The sequence below is a fragment of the Heteronotia binoei genome, chromosome 2 (genome assembly GCF_032191835.1).
Source record: "Heteronotia binoei isolate CCM8104 ecotype False Entrance Well chromosome 2, APGP_CSIRO_Hbin_v1, whole genome shotgun sequence".
Classification (NCBI taxonomy): domain Eukaryota; kingdom Metazoa; phylum Chordata; class Lepidosauria; order Squamata; family Gekkonidae; genus Heteronotia; species Heteronotia binoei.
The window spans coordinates 52,734,764-52,753,552 of NC_083224.1; the positions used below are offsets into that span (position 1 = coordinate 52,734,764).

The following is an 18,789-nucleotide window of genomic DNA, read 5'->3' on the forward strand; positions in this document are numbered from 1 at the left end:
TGCAAGGGGGAGGATCATAGCTAGGCTTGCCAGTCCCCAGGTCCAGGCAAGGCAGTTCCTCCCCACCATTAGCCAGCTGGCCAGTGGGGGGAAGCCCCACCCTAACAGTCAGGTTGTGCCTTTAGATCTCAGGCAGGGTTAGAAGCTTGCAAATGCCTTGTTTTTTGGAAGGGGTGTGTGTGTGCCTTTAAATCTCACTGAGACTGAACTCATATGGAAAAGAGAGAGCCTAGTCCTGCTGTTCATTTTGTATTCCTTTCCGAAGCTGTTTGTATAGGAATAGCAAACAGTTAACTAGAACCTGATTATGGGATAGAGGTTAAGAAGAGAGAGGTCCACACCCTAGATCTCTCTCTCCTTAAGTTGATTGAAATACAGCAGATTGTTACATTCAGCAACTCTGGTGAGTAAATTATCTATACCATTGCCCCATAGAGATCAGGCCTTTTTTTGAGCAGGAATGCAATTCCAGCTGGCTTGGAATCAGGGGTGTGGCCTAATATGCAAATGAGTTCCTGCTGGGCTTTTTCTACAAAAAAGCCCTGCGTGAAACAATGTTGACATCAGGGGATGAGGCCTAATATGCAAATTAGTTCCTGCTGGGCTTAAAAAAAAATAAAAATAAAAAATCCCTGATGGAGATCACAAAAGTATGGGCATGCAAATTGTTTATTTTGGCTGCTTTTTGTCTGTGTGTGTGTGTGTGTTCACTTTCATTTAGTGGAAGTACAGCTACTGGGGGAAAAAAAGCTGCTGGGGAACAAAAAAGAGGAGGAAATGAAGATTGTACTCAGGGGAACTGCATTGCTTTATGTTTATTTATTTGGAATGGGAAAATCTCCAGACTCCATCGCCAGAGTCTCCAGATATTTCCTGAGTTGGACCTGACAATCCTAATCATAGCCCAGGGCAGAGTGTCTGCTTTGCATACCAAAGGTCCCAGGTTCAATCCCTGGCACATGCAGTTCAAGATGATGTGAAAGACCTGTACCTAAGACCCTGGAGTCATTGCTGGTCATAGTAAACAATATGAACCCTGACAGACTAATAACCTGAGTCAGCATAAGGTAGCTTCAGGAGTTTGCATGTTGTTTTTCCATAGTGATTTTAATTGCTAGTCTGATACAAGATCAGTTAGAGAAGTATAATATCAAATATCATTTGTCAAATACTGAAGAATGGAGCACTTCTTGACCTTGTCTGCTTTGTCAGCTCTTGTGCACATCTCTGAATGATGCAGAACACAGTCCTACCCACTTTGGTCTTAAAGATCCTACCGCTACTGAGACATAACATCTTGGGCCAAGAGTGGTCCAGAACAAAGGCGTTTGCCATGAAAACCACTAGAGTTGCCTTTTATTGTATGCTGTGGCTTATTTCCAAGCAAAACATGATTATTCCTGAACATTCATAAATATTTATTTGCTAAAATATTCACATCCTGCCTTTCTCTTATAAAGGATGGTGTACAATTCCAACATACAAAAATACAATTAAGCCACAGTAATCTCCATCCTCAAGAAATTCCTGCAGTTTAAAAAACCCCTCACAAACAAAATTATATTTATTATTTATTAAATTAGATTTTTTAAACCATCCTCCCCTAAAACTAGGGGTCATGGTGGGGTATATAAATTTGATTTAAGTGACAACATTCCAAATATATTAAAACAATAACACGCCTAAAAACAATGAAGAAGAAGGTGGCAATAAACTGCCAGAGTGTGCTGCTGTCTCATGGTGGGGGGAGACAGGGGAAAAACCAGGAAGGAGTGCCAGCCAGATGGAACACTGTTGCTGTCCTCAACCAAATGCCTAGTGGAACATCTCTGCCTTACATGCCTTTTGGACACTGCCTTACACTGCCTAAAAACTTCAAAATACAGTGCCTCCCTCACATTCTCCTGTTTCACAAGGTAGGAGCCATTACGGCGAAGGAAAGGGATCTCAGTAATTGCTGAGTAGGCCAACTTAAGTAGGAGAACAACTAGACGATGGCAACCAGAAGACCACAGTTGATAGGTAGGGACATACAGGGAGATATGGTCCTTCAGTATGTGGGTCCTAGGCTGTGAAAGGCTTTAAAGGTTATAGCCATCTTTAACTGAACTTGGAAATCAATGTTCCTTTCAGATTAGTGAGATGTGTGTTCCTGTTGGCTAGCCCTTGACAACAGTTGGGTTGCTATGTCCTGATCTAGTTTTTGTGTTGTCTTCAAGGACAGCTCATCATATTGCATGTTACAGTAGTCCAGCCACAAGGTTGGATAAGTGTAGCCAGGATGGCTGAGTTTAAGAAAGAAGAGGGCTGGAGAACAAACCTCAGCTGATAGAAGGCACATGAAACTGCCTTATAGTTAATCAGACCATTATTCTGTCAAGGTCAGTATCGTCTGCTCTGACTGGCAGCAGCTCTCCTGGGTTCCATGTGCTACATGATTTTTTTTTTTAAGTGGATACTGAGGATTGAACCTGGGACTTTCTGCTTGAAAAGCAGATGCTCTGTGACTGAGATACAGCCCCCTCCCTTTTTAATCTGGCTAGACTAAATTCTGAAATAATATCAGTTTTTGGTCACCATATCAGTTTTTGGTCACCATATTGTGCTTGGATGTTGTTGAGCTTTCACAATATCAAATTACTTCTTTCTCATTTTGATCCAATTAGTTATTTGTGAACAGATGACTAGTAGCAAATGTATTTCTACTAATCTCTGTATGCCTATGAAGAGCCTTTATACAATTAGCTGTGATGTTTCTGTTGCTTCATCTTGTATCTATGTTGCTTTCAGAATCATATGGGCTCAGTTGGAATAGTAAAGGAAAATTATACTATATTGCCATTAAAATTATAGGAGACATATGTTAGATTGTGAAGACAGGAGCTGTAAGCACAAAGCTAGAAACGGAATCTTCATAGATCCATTTGCTCTGTCTCTAGTTTTTGTGAGACAGTCTTTGCAGCAGTGCAGGCAAAGGCTTCTCCCCCCTAGCTGTTTTCTACACTGCAGAAGTGCTGAGGGCAATGTTCCCTATAATCCCTCCCCACCGCACTGAGCAGAGCAGTTCACATCCTGAGCAGAAAGGTGCTGCAATCTTAAAATGGGCAATGGGCAGTGCAAGATCCTGTGCGGCTCCAGATTGCTGCTGAGTTGGGCTTCCTGTGCTAATGAGCAGCTGGTCATGTGCACAGCTTACAGCAGAGGTGTCAAATTCATTTGTTACATGGGCTGGATCCAACATAAATGTCACCTTGTTGGGCCAGACTGTACGTGCCATAAAATGTAATGCCAGGTACTGGAGAAGAAGATATAAGAAGATAGAAGAAGATATTGGATTTATATCCCGCCCTCCACTCCGAAGAGTCTCAGAGCGGCTCACAATCTCCTTTACCTTCCTCCCCCACAACAGACACCCTGTGAGGTGGGTGGGGCTGGAGAGGGCTCTCACTGCCCTTTCAAGAACAATCTCTGCCAGAGCTATGGCTGACCCAAGGCCATTCCAGCAGGTGCAAGTGGAGGAGTGGGGAATCAAACCCGGTTCTCCCAGATAAGAGTCCGCACACTTAACCACTACACCAAACTGATATAAAGATATAAACTTTATAAAGGATGACAGCTGGTAAGTTCCAAGTTGGTGTGTCCTCACTGCTAAATGTGCTAGAGGGGGGTGCACAGGAAAACCCACATGGGCAGACTGGAAAACCAGCAATGCTGGGCAAATGCACCTGTGCTGCCTGGGAGGGGGGCCAATCCTTTCCCCAGTCCAATTCTGCTGCCAATTCTGTGAGCCTGGACCATCCAATGGGAGGCAGGCACTGCATGCACAAGGCCACACATGTGGCAAAGGCTCCAGGCTGCCCAGCAACCAGTACGATCAGAGATCACTGGCACTGTCCCCCCACAAGGAGGCCGCTGCCTATGGCTGAAGGCTGCCAGGTGATCCATGGTGGAGGGAGGCCCAGCTGCCAGGTCATGTGCTCAGAGGCACAACTAGGCCTACGGTGTGTGGAAACTGCCAAAGAATGCCCCCAAGGACAAGAACACCGCTGCATATGGTGATGGTGCTGAGCCAGCAGGCTCCAGAAGAGGATCATCTGTGCACCCTTATGCAAGTGCTGATCTCCAAAGCCATCCAGGACAGAATCCTCAGAGCTGCAGGCTGAGTGGAGAGGTGTGTGACCTTGCCTTGGAACCCTGAGCTGGCGTGAATACAGCAGCCCGTAACTTACCTGTAAGGCTGCTGCTGAAGTGAAGGGGATCTGCTTGATTGTTGCTGATGAGATTGTTCTGCAGTGCTGAAGCTACAATCCACTCATTCACCCCTTGAGCAGCCTCCTGACACATCCCTCATACCAGTTGCTTGTTGGACAGATAAGAGCCCTGGACTGGCCAGTTCCATCCCATGGGCTGTTTGTTTGACACCCCTGGCTTAGAGGGAACTCCAGCTGGGGGGAGTTATTTCCCTGTTTTTGCTGCTCCATGTACACAGAATGCCCCATATGACACATGAAGCAGCAAAAATGGGGAAATTCCACTCCCAACCACTGTTGTAGTGCAGAGAATTGCTGGGGAAGGCAGGAGCTTTTCCATGACAGTGTTCAAAGCCCAAATGGGCTTTATCCCACCCCCCCTTTAAATAGGTATTCCACGCAGCTGTTGTGTGACTGCAGATAACCTGAAATGACTGTGGGGATCCTGGACCCACCTTCTAAAAAAGCAAATATCCAGTTTGGCCCATAACTGTAAATGGGCCTCAATATATAGTTCCTCCTAAAGGTTTGATGGGTTTTTATACATATGTGTATGGTAGAAATATTCCTAGTTTTGTTTTTTTGCTGGGAATGACCATTTAATATTTTATGATATTAAGAAATATTAAAACATTATTTCTGGTCAGAACAAGATTAGTTCCAAATCATGGCGTATCCCTCCATTCACAGAAGGAATGATTTTGTGACCGAAAGTGCATCTTTTTGGTTTTCAGTTGTAGTGACAAGAATATTCAAAACTTGAGGACACTATGTTTAGAGAAGTACAGGACCGGTGTTTTTAATAGAAACTATAGAAACCATAATATCCCCTTTAATATATGAACAAAAAACCAGATTTTACTGACCTACTATAGAGATGGGTGGGAGGTCTGGGAGCTTCATTTTGTTGTTCACCACACTGGTGTCTGTGTTCTGTTTTTCCTCAAATATCATGTAAGAATAGCTGGCTGTAAGCAAAGTGCAGCAAAGAAGGATGCCAAAGAGAAGGTTCTTATATTCCATTCTAGTGGGGGAGGGGGGGGGGAGAAAAGAATTTCTATCAATCACATGTAGAAAAGTTACCTAAAGAAGTGAGGTCTTTCGCTTGAAGCTTTCACAGCTGCCATCATAACAATCTTTAATTAATTTTTTTCGCCTTGTAAGCTGTATTGGTGAAAAGTTCTCTCTAGACGTTTCATTAGTCTGCAAATATCTATTGCAGTACTTGTACATGCCTCCATAAGTCAAGAATGAAAAATTCTTGACTCTCCAGGTATAATGAAAAACAGCAAGGGCTGGTGGATTGACAGGCAACACTCAGCCTTTCTGCTGCATCAGAACCCACAAATCTGTCTTCTAGCTAGGGTTTTCAGTCTTCAGGTGGGACCTGGAAATCTTCTAGAATTACAAGTGATCTCCAGAGACCTTCCCACCCCACCTCAAGAGCATGGCTGCTTTGGAGGGTGGACTGTATGGCATTATATCCAGCTGAGACATCTCCCATCCTCAAACTTGCTCTCCCCAGATTCCACCCTGAAATCTTGAAGAACTTCCCAACCTGGAGCTGGCAGCCCTACTTTCAGAGCTGTGAAGGTACAGTGAGGACTTCTCCTACCTTGCCATTATTCCTGGTCCCATCACCAAACTTTCCTTCCTGTCTGCTTGTGAAAGTAAACAGAACTGTTGAAACTGCTTGTGAAGAATTGCTTGTGAAAGCAAACAGAACTGTCATTTGATGGTAAAATCCATGTTGATATCCATATAATTGTAATAGGAGTTCTGAGATTAGGAACTACATCTTCCCATGCCCCTGCCTTATGAAACAGCAGGTTTTTTTTCCTGAGGGGACCAAGGGAAAGGAGACAGATAGGGAAAAGAGGAGGAGGAGGTCTGAGAGAGGAATGCAGCCAAGAACAGGTCTATGAGAACTGGAAGGCATCAACAGAGACTGTAGAAGTTGGTACAGTGAAATTGGAGTTTTGTTATCCAACTGAAACTAAAGATATAGACTTTATACTGACTATATTAGGAGAGTCCTAGGAAGAAGGGCCTGCTCCATTGTAGTCAGTTCTGCCTAGAGCTGTGCTACTAATGACTATAAATTTTGTTAGGGGGAGTAATTTGAGGGTGCATCACAAAATGAGATTTAGATCTTTAAGGTGAGTTTATTGCCTGAGGCTCAGGTTAAACAAGGATTAACCTTAGCATTGCTGTATATAGAAGGAAGGAATGGCTATGTATAATATTTCAGGTTTATGCATTACAGATGGCAGGATCAATAGAGGGAGGCCTCCTGATATTAAGCCACTGACTAAATGAGAATATGTAGTAAGATCAACAGGGTGCGATTAGAAATGTTTTGCTTGTGTTAGCTATCAAGGATAGGTTTGTATTTATATTATTGGGTTTACAGGGGATTTTGTGTGACTTATTTTTAAAGGCTTGTTGAAAAAGACTTAGTATTGAAATGAATTTAAGAGGAGCTGGCCACAGTGCTCAGAGATTCATAGTGGAGAAAAAGAAAAACAATTGGATGCAGAATGGGACTATATGTCATTTTAAACACTAAAAGCTTAATAGGACATTGTGTATGGTGGCATTGCTCTGCCCATCCACCATCCACCCTGTGCCTTATTAGATGGAGGAGAACCTGGCCCCCTGTTCCACATTCCCTACAACCCCTCCCCCCCAAAGGTAGGCACATTTACACAGGGCTTTTTTTGTAGCAGGAACTCCTTTGCATATTAGGCCACACACTCCTGATGTAGCCAATCCTTCAAGAGCTTACAGGGTTCTTACAGGGCCTACTGTAAGTTCTTGGAGAATTGGCTACATCAGGGGTGTGTGGCCTAATATGCAAAGGAGTTCCTGCTACAAAAAAGCCCTGCATTTACATACATAGGCAGAAAAGTTCACAAGCTCCTGCTGCCCTCCCTGCTTCATTGGTGTGACAATCCTTGATATAACTCTTCCAATATCTTGTTATTTGTTATTATTTTAATTGGTCTGTCCATTACACTGTTTCACTTTTATGTTCCTTTGGTACAGAAAACAATAGTAGCAGGGCTTCCGGGGTTGGATCATGGAGAATTGAGCTGCTTCTCAGAAGAGGAGCGGACCGGAAGCTCTGTTCTGGGTAGAGAAGGTGATTTCAACGCCTGCTGCCTACTTTTCTCAGTTAGGGAGAAGGTCAAGATATGCTTTGGAAATTCTGAGGGGATATACTTTGCCTGACGAGGAGTCCCAGTGGGGTTCCTTTTAGGCTTTGAAGAGCCCCCGGCGAAGGATTGCATTCCAGCATCTACAGAGGGTCTCCGTGGTCATTAAATTAACTTAAATTCATCATGATTCAAGCTTTTTTTGGACTATTCTAACATCTTAATATCTATCTTTGGAAAGGACGGTGTAAAGAAGGATATATTTGGCTTCAAGGTAAGAAGATCTTTATCTATCATTCCAGGACTAAATTTAATCCTATGGTGTGTGACTATACCTTTTTTTCAGCAAGGCACAACTCTTTCTCAAGAATTGATATGCTATGAACTACAAAAGATATTGGACTTATGATGAAAAAAATAGAGATGCTTCCTAAAATGGGGGCAGATCACAATCCATTAATGTGGTCGGCAAAGTGTGTGAAAAAGACTAGGAGGTGGAGGATAAATGAAGATTTGCTACAGAAAACAGAAATAGTGGTGTCTCTAGAAAAAGAAACTAACGCTTTCTTCCAAATAAATGAAAAAGAGGACATTCAATTTCAAACTGTGTGGGATGCGTATAAAGCAGTAATGAGAGGTATTTTAATTACAATGAATAACAAAGATAAAAGAGCTAAAGATAAACAAATGCTGGACATTCAAAAAGAGATTGCAAAAAGAAAGAAAGAAAAGGAACTCAAAAAGAGACCGGGAAAAAAGAAAATTATAACGGAAATTACAATATTACAGAACCAATTGAGACATTTGTTAAATAAAGAGGTAGAATGGAACCTTAGAAAACTACAACAGAAATCTTTTGAAGGAGGAAATAAGCCTGAAAAATACCTGGCTTGGCAAATGAAAAAAAAAAAGAGAGAATAAATTTATCAACAAAATTGTATTGGGAGGTAAAGAAATTGTTGACCAAGCAGGAATTAAAAGCGAATTCTATAAATATTATGCTAAGTTATTGCAAGGCCAAAAGGTGGAAAAAAGAAAAATAGATGTATATTTACGGAAAATTCAAGTAAATCCCTTAACAGAAAATATGGAAAAGGTCTGAAATGAACCAATTGGAAAAATAGAAATTGAAGCAGCAATAAATTCAATGAAATCGGGTAAGGCACCAGGTCCAGACGGTTTTACAGCAAAATTTTATAAAGTCCTCGCAGAGACGTTAGTACCTAAATTCCAGAAATTGATTAATATTATAAGGATCGATGGGAAAATACCAAATACATGGAAGGAAGCAGTAATTTTGTTGATACTGAAAGAAGACAGAGACACCACAAATGTAAAAAATTATAGACCAATTTCATTACTTAATAACAACTATAAAATATATGCTAGGATACTAGCAGAACGACTCAAACAGCATCTGAACAATTTCATTAAAGATGAGCAAGCAGGATTTCTTCCCAGGAGACAAATTAGAGATAATATCAGAACTGTTATAGATATTGTTGAATATTATGAGAAACACCCTGAAAAAGAAGTGGCACTATTTTTTGCAGATGCAGAGAAAGCTTTTGATAATGTGAATTGGGACTTTGTTTGCAGTGATGGAGAAATTGGGATTAGAAGTAGATTTTATAAGAATGATCAAGGATATATATACTGAACAACAAGCAAGACTTTGTATGAATACAGATTTGACGGAAAAAATGATAATTAGCAAAGGAACAAGACAAGGTTGCCCTCTATCTCCATTGATATTTATAATGACTTTAGAGATTTTGCTTATGCAAATCCAAGAAGATAAGGAAATAGAGGGATTGAAACTAAAAGGCTTTTCTTATAAATACAGAGAGTTTGCTGATGATGTAATGTTTATCAATGAAAATCCCATATATGTAACACCATTGCTGCTCCATAAGATACAGGAATATGGAGAACTGGCAGGTTTCTATAAATAAAGAAAAATTGAAAATTTTCTGCAAAAATATGACCAGGTGTCAACAGGAAGAATTACAAACTGTAACAGAGTGTGAAGTTACTTCAAAAGTAAAATATTTAGGTGTGGAAATTACTATGAAGAATATAGACTTGTATAAAAATAACTATGAGAAGCTTTGGTGTAAGATCGATGGAGATCTGATAAAATGGAATAAATTGAACTTGTCTATGCTGGGCAGAATTACTGCAATTAAAATGAATGTTTTACCAAGAATTATGTTCCTATTTCAAACAATTCCAATTGTGAAGGATAATAAACAATTCAGTAAATGGCAAAGGAAGATTTCAGAATTTGTATGAGCTGGGAAAAAACCAAGAATTAAAATGAAAATTTTAACTGATGCAAAAGAAAGGGGATGTTTCCAGTTGCCAAATTTAAAATTGTACCATGATGCAGTGTGTTTGGTGTGGATTAAGGAATGGATGACGTTATTAAATAAGAAACTGTTGGTTTTAGAAGGTCATGGAAGTATTTTTGGTTGGCATGCTTATAAGTATTATGGGAAAAACAAGCTGGATGGTTTTTTCTCACATCATTATATAAGAAGAAACTTGTTAAATACCTGCTCCGTGCCTGTCTTCAGGTTTAGTCCTGGATCATTTCAACCCACTCAGCCTGGAGGAAGTCGATGGAATTCTCTCCTCTGCACGCCCAACAACTTGCGATCTAGACCCATGCCCCTCCTGGCTAATTAAATCTTGCCTGAGGGAGCTTAGATGTCCTCTACAGGACATCATAAATAGATCCCTCTTGGAGGGGTGCTTTCCAATGCCCTTAAAAGAGGCCTTGGTCCGCCCCCTCTTGAAAAAAAAGTTCAGCAGACCCAGCCGAATTGGCAAATTACCGGCCAGTCTCGAATGTACTGTTTTTAGGTAAAATTATAGAGGGCAGTGGCGCTGCAGTTGCAGGGTTTTCTGGATGACGCTTCCATCCTAGACCCTTGCCAGTCCGGCTTTCGCCCAGGTCATGGGACGGAGACAGTGCTGGTTGCCTTGGTGGATGACCTCCAGCAGCACCTGGATCAAGGTGGTATGGCGGTGCTGATGTTGCTAGACCTGTCGGCCGCGTTTGACACGGTCGACCACCAGCTGCTGACCCGCCGCCTCGCCGATGTTGGGGTTAGGGGGTCGGCCTTACAATGGCTTTCCTCCTTCCTTGAGGATCGGGGACAAAGGGTGGCAATCGGGGGTGAGCTCTCTCAGAGACGTACACTACATTGTGGGGTACCTCAGGGAGCAGTTCTCTTGCCAATGCTATTTAATATCTATATGCGCCCCCTTGCCCAGATTGCCAGGAGGTATGGGCTTGGGTGTCACCAATATGCAGATGACACCCAGCTCTATCTGCTAATGGACGGCCGGCCTGGCTGCGCCCCAGAGAACTTGGACCTGGCACTACAGGCCGTGGCAACTTGGTTAAGGCTGAGCGGGCTGAAATTGAATCCGGCGAAGACAGAGGTCCTTTGCCTGGGTCGGGGCGCTCTGGGGGGGGGGAAATACCTCTCCCGGTCTTTGACGAGTAAGAAGCCTAGGAGTTCTACTGGAGCCTTCATTATCAATGGAGGCCCAGATAGCAGCCGCTGCCAAGTCAGCCTTTTTTCATCTGAGGCGGGCAAGGCAGTTGGCCCCCTTCCTAGAGCGTCGGGACCTGGCAACAGTGATACATGCAACGGTCACCTCGAGACTGGATTACTGTAATGCCCTCTACATGGGGCTGCCTTTGTGCCGAACCCGGAAGCTGCAGCTAGTGCAGAACGTGGCTGCCAGACTGTTGCTGGGGCTCCCAAAGCGGGAGCACATACAGCCAGGGCTGCGTGAACTGCACTGGCTGCCAGTTATATACCGGATTCGTTACAAAGTGCTGGTTATTACCTTTAAAGCCCTATATGGTCGAGGACCTGTCTACCTTAGGGACCACCTCTCCCCATATGAACCCGAGAGCACTGAGGTCAGCAGGGAAGAACCTGCTGACTATCCCTGGGCCAAAGGAGGTAAGACTCCAGAGCACCCGTACTCGGGCTTTTTCTGTCATGGCCCCACAGCTCTGGAACCAGCTTCCAGAAGAAATGCGGGCCCTGCGGGACTTTGAACAGTTCCGCAGGGCCTGCAAGACCATCCTGTTCCAGACGGCCTTCACCAGCTGAAACTACTAAACTACCAGTAAACTTGCCAGTGATAGTAGCACAAAGTATTAATATTTTTAGAATTTTAACGGATTTTAATTAACTGTAATTATTTGTTATTTATTGTATATTGTATGTATTGAGTTTTTTGCTGTTAGCTGCCCTGAGCCGCATTGGTCGGGGAGGGCGGGATACAAATAAAATGTGACTGACTGACTGACTGGTCAAAATATAAAAAATATGGTGATGAGAGAAAGCCACTATGGATTGTGCCAACGGAAGTAATAAAGTTATCAGATACTGATGAAGGGATGCGGTTAACATATAAAAATTATTAAAAATACACGGAGGAAAGGTGGAACTAAAATCGGCTGAAGAATTACAGTATAAATATAATTGGTTTCAATTGCAACTAATTAAGGGTTTGGTGGAACAGGACATTAAAAACAAAGGTATAAGACTAGAACAAATGGAATTGGAAAGAATGCTGTTTGGGGATAATGAAAAGTTGATTTCAAGAATTTATAAATTACTATTGAAATGGTCTACGGAAGATGAAGTAGTTAAATCTCAAATGATAAAATGGGCAATTAATATAAATAAAGAAATACAAATGGAAGCATGGGAGTACTTATGGAAGAACTCTATGAAGATATCGACATGTTACAACATTAAAGAAAATTGCTTCAAAATGTTATATAGGTGGTATATGACACCTAAGAAAACGGCAAAAATGAACAATCAGGTGTCAGATAGATGTTGGAAATGTAAAAAGCATGAAGGTTCTTTCTACCATATGCGGTGGACTTGTGAAAAGGCAAGACAATTTTGACAAATGATTCAGAAAGAAATGTCAAAAATTTTAGGTTATGACATTAAGAGTCTCCAGATACTTTTCTGTTGGGATTACAAATGGAAAGTTTTCCGAAACAAGATAGAATGATTGTGTGGTATCTGCTTTCAGCTGCAAGGACATTATATGCGCAGTTATGGAAGCAAGATAAAACACCAGAAAAATGGGATTGGATTTTAAAAGTTATGTCTTGGAGTGAAATGGACAAGCATACAAGAAAAAAGACTATGACTTGGAAAAATTTAAAATGGAATGGGAGAAATTTCAAAAATATGTTGAAAAACATTGGAAGGTAAAGGAACATTTAGTGATCTTTGATAACAGCTGAAGTCTTGTGAAGTAATGGACTAAAATTAAGAAGGAATAATTTTCTTTTGTTTTTTTATTGTGTTACCTGTTTCCACCCCTCCACCTTGATAAGGGTTGAAAGATAAGACTGAAGATGGACTACAATTATTGGTTTTTCCTTTACTTATTCTTTTTCATTTGTTATAAGGTTTTTAATATGAAGATTCTACGATTGATAAAATTATCTTGTATTTTTAACAATTTAAGTAAACACTGGCGGGAGTCATGAAAAGGGGGGAGGGGAGGAGGGAAAAAAACTAATGTATTGGTATTAATTTTGTATTAATTTTCTTTTAAGAATATAACAATATATTGCAAATTTAATAAAAGAAAACCATAGTAGCAGCAGCTGATGTAGTAGTAGTAGTAGTAGTAGTAGTACTATAGTAGTAGCAGTAGCTGCAAGCAAAGCAAATGGCCCCTCCACTCTGAGGCAGTCTTAGGGATTCTATGACCTTGGGTAAACCTCCAGAATGGGACCCTAGAATAACTGCCCCCCACTGGGGCCAAGCAAGAGATGGACTTCATCTTGTGCAATATAGGCAGGAGCCACTCCCGCTGCCTGAAGCCAGATGCCAAAGCTCAAGAAGGTGCAGGTGGAAGCAGCAGTAGGAGCTGCTGATGGGAGTTGTAGGGAAAAACATATGAAGAGCTACTGTTGGCCACCCCTGCCCTACCTGATAAGTACAGGAGAAATGACCCATGAAAAATACTGCCAATCTTAAAAAGGGATCAAATAAGTAACAGTGACTTTAAGCATACACCAAGTTGTGAAACACAAGTTCCAGATCATAATAGGAAGAGAGAAGCTGTGTTGGCCACTTCTGAGGTAGGGGAAAGCAGACCCAGACCAAGTGGGGAAAATAGCTGTGGACAAGGGGCTGCCCTACATCCCAGCCTGGTGACATCCCCAGTAAAGAGGGGGAAAGAGAGAAGAAGAAAAAGCCAGCCAGCCTTACAGTTTGCATGACTTGACTGGGCACTTCCCACAGCTCTGCCGAGCTATGCATGACCATCAGTATGCTAAACCAGACTCTGCTAGGCTAGGCACATCTGCCTGCAACTTGTCGGAGGTAGGGTGCTGCCTTCTCTGGACTGGGCACCTGGCTACATGCTGTTTGCTTGGGCCATGTACTGCTTGCCTCTTTCCCCGGACCTCCTTCTCTGGGCTGGATCAGCATAAGAACTCTAGGCTCTATCTTGAGGTTGGTAGCTCTGCTGAAGATGCTCTGTCCCAAAGGTAGCAAGGTGCCCTTCATTTACAAATGCAGGGGTCACAGTATGGGGAAGAAAAAAGAAAAGGTTTGCCAGACCAACTGATCTCCTGGGAGAGCTTTTTGTTTCATGCCTGCAGGGGGGAGGGAGGGTGGGGGGGACAGGCCATTGGCCCACCTGGAAGTTCCCCAGTAGCTGTAATGGCCAACCTGCCTCTGGGGACAAGGAAACTTGAAGGCAGAAGGGAAACTACAGAGGAAAGGAAAACTGCAGAAGAGAAATACAGAGGTTTCCTTGAAAAATGATTTTATTACAAAAAAAATCATTAAAATAGATCCAGGTGGGCAGCCGTGTTGGTCTGAAGCAAGAGAAAAAAGTAGGAGTCCAGTAGCAGCTTTAAGACCAACGAAGTTTTATTCAGAATGTCAACTTTCGTGTGCATGCACACTTCTAAACCACTGCCCACCAGCTATATGTAGCTCTGCTCACTGTACCTCATTCCTTGTCTGAAAAATTGTGCATGCACACAAAGCTTACATTTTGAATAAAACTTTGTTGGTCTTAAAGCTGCTACTGGACTCCTACTTTGTGTCATTAAAACAGAAATGCAAAGTAAATTTTTAGTTGCATTACAGTAATAATATTGGAACTTCTATTATATTTTCAAGCTACTAAAAGGTCATTAACATTTTAAACATATTGTTTAAGGGAGCCCACTGCATCAGAAGCCCACAGGGCCCACTTGCCATTGGGCAAGCTGACACCCTGGCCGTTCCACCACTGCATCCAGGTTGGGTTGAAGAGATGATGTACAGTTCATGAAACCCCTGCAGTGTCTGTAGTTTCATTTTCAAATGAGTCATTTAGCACAAGATAAAAGCATATAAAAAGAGCCTTACCTTTCCTTACACTGTCCAATGTGGAATAAACCCAGCCACTTGCAGCAATGTGGAGTCAAAGGAAGCAAAGGCTATTGCCTGATGAAAGAGATGTTTCAGCAGTGCTAAAATTGAAGGGCGTACCTCTCACTCTCATTTATAGGCTTCAGCAGTGCAGTATTCCTAGAAAGGCAGCCACAATATCTTCACTAGAGTCAAAGCATATGAAGAATTCCTAAAATAGTTCTCACGCCAAGTTCTGCACTTCCCAAATGTCCAGTGGCCCAACTCAAATCAGGACCATGGCATGGGGGAAGAATCAGCTCAAACCTTTTCCCCAGCACAACTTCTAGGGGACCCCAGAGAACTGTTTGCTCCATTGAGGTAATACAGTATGTTTTATCCCTAGATGCAAATAAGTTGAACTCTGTATTACATTGTTGCTGCTGAATATGAACTGTTATTTCTCCTGTTTTAATTACACATATTGATGAATCCTTTACTGATTATCTAATCAGCTGCAATATAATATCACACAGATTTAGTAAACTTTTAACAGTTATGTTTAAACAGTTGTATGCACCCCTTCCAAAACCCTCAGCATTTTTTTTTTTAGTTTAAAAGTTATCTGGTTACATCATACAAGGTAGATAATATATTACAGTGGCAGGACTGGCGATATCCCAGGCAGCTTGTAGTGTTGTAGCTCATAGCCAGCTGGGCAAGGGTCTAGAGTCCATTGGTCCTGTCTGTCCCTCTGTAGCTACTCCATCAGTCTCCCCCTTGCAGCTGTCTGCTGATTTTAAGCCTTGACTTAAGGAGCATGGCTGATGGGCTGCCCTACCCACTCCCAGTTGCTGCTAACTGCTGCCTGCTTGGCCTGTCTCCAGGGTTATTAGTCTCAGATGGGGCTTCCCTTCTCCTCCTTTTCTTTCCTTTTGTAACCAGGCTTCTCGGAGCTGTTTGTGCATGCTTTCATTTCCAGACAAATGTTCCTGCTAAACTGCACCAGTGTGTCCTGGTGCACAAATTCTCAGCCCCCAGAGCATAGATCCCTGTCTCAGCCTGCCTGCACCTTGTTCCCTCAATTGCACAGGAGAGGCACAAAGCCAAGCTCCCCCCACCTCCATGGCCAAGATACCTGGGGAGGAAGGGAGGGGGAGGGAAAGAGCTGGTGTCTTTACTAGCAACTTCTGCTCCAGTGTGTTTCACCAGGTCCTGCTTTTATGCATTCTGGAAAGTCCCCTGGCAAAAATGCTCACACCATGGCAATTGTACGCCCCCCCCCCCCAATCTCCTCATTCTGAAGCTTGAGCAATATGAGCTTTTTGCCAATGAGAAAATAAGGATGGAGATGTTATGTCCTGTATAAGCTTTTGCTTAGAAATTACGGTACGTCTTCAATGACTTTATGAAATTGGTTCATAATCCCGTGCCTGAGGAAAACTGTATTGAAACAGGAAGTGGAACACCGGCTGTCCTGTTGTATTTGGATGAAATTTTTCATGGGATTCAAGAAATTGCAACATACTTCATGTTACTGCAGTCCACACTGAAATCTGTGCCATCACTATGGAATGCCTTTTCAAGGATTGGAATTGATTTATGATGTGTTTGCTTGTCAATATGTATTTGCTTATTAACCTGTCATTGCAATAAATCTTTTGAGTATTTAGTAATTTTGGTCACAGTAACCATTAGGTTTAGTGTAGGCAGTTTTTTGCAGTGACCTCTCCTATTGTATTTCTTACTCTATTGGGAATCATAGCCCCCAGGTCCTGGCAAGGGATCTCCCAGTTTTGCAGGCTCCTCTGCATTGCCCCAACAACCATGATGTGCCTTTAATGTTTTAAAGATGTTTAAAAGAACCTTGCAAATGATGTTTAAAAGAACCTTGCATACTGCTTGTGTTTTGGACTGTGTGTGCGCCTTTAAATTTTTGCAGGAGGAAAGCTATCTTGGCGGGCTGAGCAGGCAGAACCACGCGGCTCTTTCCCTAAGTTTGTGAAACATGTAAGAAAGGAAGAGAAGCCAGCACAGTCCCTCTGTTTGTTTTGCATTAATTTCAGAAGCATATATAGTGAAATGAAGTTAACAAACCTGATTATAGGATGGAGGAAAACTCTACCCACTAGACTGCACACTTTCGTTTTCCATAAACCTGTGGAAAGTTTGTTAACTAAATTATGTTGAGTGGAAAATTTTTTAAATAGATTTTTCTTTGGAGATTGTTGATGAATAAAAATGCTGATAGTATACTGCAAAGCATTTGCTTAGCTCTACCATGTTAGACAGTCGGTTCCCTTGTTATTGACTCCTGAAAAGATTCTACTATCTAAATGTTTTACATGCCCTCCAAGCTAAATTTTTGGAGATTTTTCCCAAGTTTGTTGTTGAAATTAACATGCAGTGGGGAAGGGAGGGAGGAGAAGGAGGCGGGAGGAGGCTTTAGATAGCTGGAACGCAGCACTAGAGCCCATTCAGGCTTTGAAATTAACATGCTGTGGGGAAGGGAGGGAGGAGGAGGAGGCGCGGGGGGGAGGCAAACTAGGCGGTTGCGAGGGGGAGGTCAATTTTGTCACCCCTGCCCTGCTGGTGCCCTAGGCAACTGCCTAGTTTGCCTTGTAGGGAGCCGGCCCTGGTCAACAAACACTTTGGCTGCTAGCAGACTAGCACTTTGGGCCAACCCAGAGACGCCTCAGGAGGCGACCCCAAAAACTCCTCCACATGCAAACATCTGGTGGGTGTCCAGATCCCATAGTCACCCCGTCCTTGAGGCTGCTCCACCCACCTCAAAAAGGCACCACTGCAAAAGTGGTGCCTTTTTGCTGGGGCGCCTCCGAGGCGGCTTCAGGCTGCCTAAAAGGCTTGGAAGTGCCTGAAGAGCACCCAGGGAGCTGTAAACGGGACACATGAGCATTCCAGACGCTCCCCTGGCACCCAAGGCCTGCCCCTTTCTGCAAGTGCCATCCAGAAGCTCTGGGGCGCTCTATTTCTGGCCAGCTATATTTGGGGTGACTTCAAGCCTTCCCAAAGCGGCTGTCTGTTATCAGCCTTATAGGGGTTTTTTTAGCCTGTTATTTTGGGTTGTTTTCTAAATCCTAAATTTTATCTAACATCTCTGTGATTTTAGATAATGTTAGATCTCTGTGATTTTTTTGGTTTTTTTCCCTTTTGAAATGGGATGATAAGGTGATTAATTTGTTCCACACAACAGTTTTGAATGCATCCCATGCCATTGGAATTGCAAGCTGACTGGTATCATTTACCTTAAAATAATTTGAAATAAGATTGGTTAGTTCATCTTTGCAGCTTTATCTCAATAAAATTGATTTAGATAATTTCCAATTGAATTGTATAGGGGCTTGTTCTGTTTTACTTATACAACATTCCACGAAAGCATGGTTGGATCACATAAATGGGTCAGTTTCAGCATCTACTCTTTGTTCCACTAGTGAGTAAGAACATAAGATATCATCTATTCTAGTGTAGGATGAAAAATGAGGAGAGTAATAATTATAGTCACATGTGTTTGCGTGAAGTTTCCTCCATATATTGCATAAATGATATTTTCCCATCATGGCTTGTAATCTAGTAACATTTCTGTCTGTATGTTTTGATTTCTTTGTCAGTTTGGATTTATCTAAATTATGGTCTATGATCAGATTGAAGTCTCCACCAATTATTAGGTGGCCTTCTGAAAAGGACTGAAGTGTTTGGAATACATTCTCTAATAATTGTTCTTGCCGATCATTGGGATCATAAATAGTTGCAATAGTTTAAATACTGTTATCCAAAGAGCCTTTAATAATAAAAAAATGGCCATTTGGATCATTAAGTATGTCTTTGCAAATGGACTAGTGTCTTGGCAAGTAATATTGCAACTTCCCTAACTCTAGAGGAACCATGAGCATGGTATTGTTGGCTATACAATTTAGTTTTTAATACTGGATGATAATCAGTTCTCAA

General features: G+C 42.2%; 1 protein-coding gene across 1 annotated transcript in view; it reads right to left on the reverse strand.

Annotated features, from left to right (window-relative positions):
• The window catches only part of ASIP (agouti signaling protein), a 117,737-nt gene that overhangs the window by 4,721 nt on the left and 94,227 nt on the right, over positions 1-18,789 (reverse strand). The window contains exon 2 of the mRNA XM_060233247.1: positions 5,117-5,274. Coding sequence (XP_060089230.1) covers positions 5,117-5,274 — 158 coding nt within the window. The remainder of the gene's footprint in view (positions 1-5,116; positions 5,275-18,789) is intronic.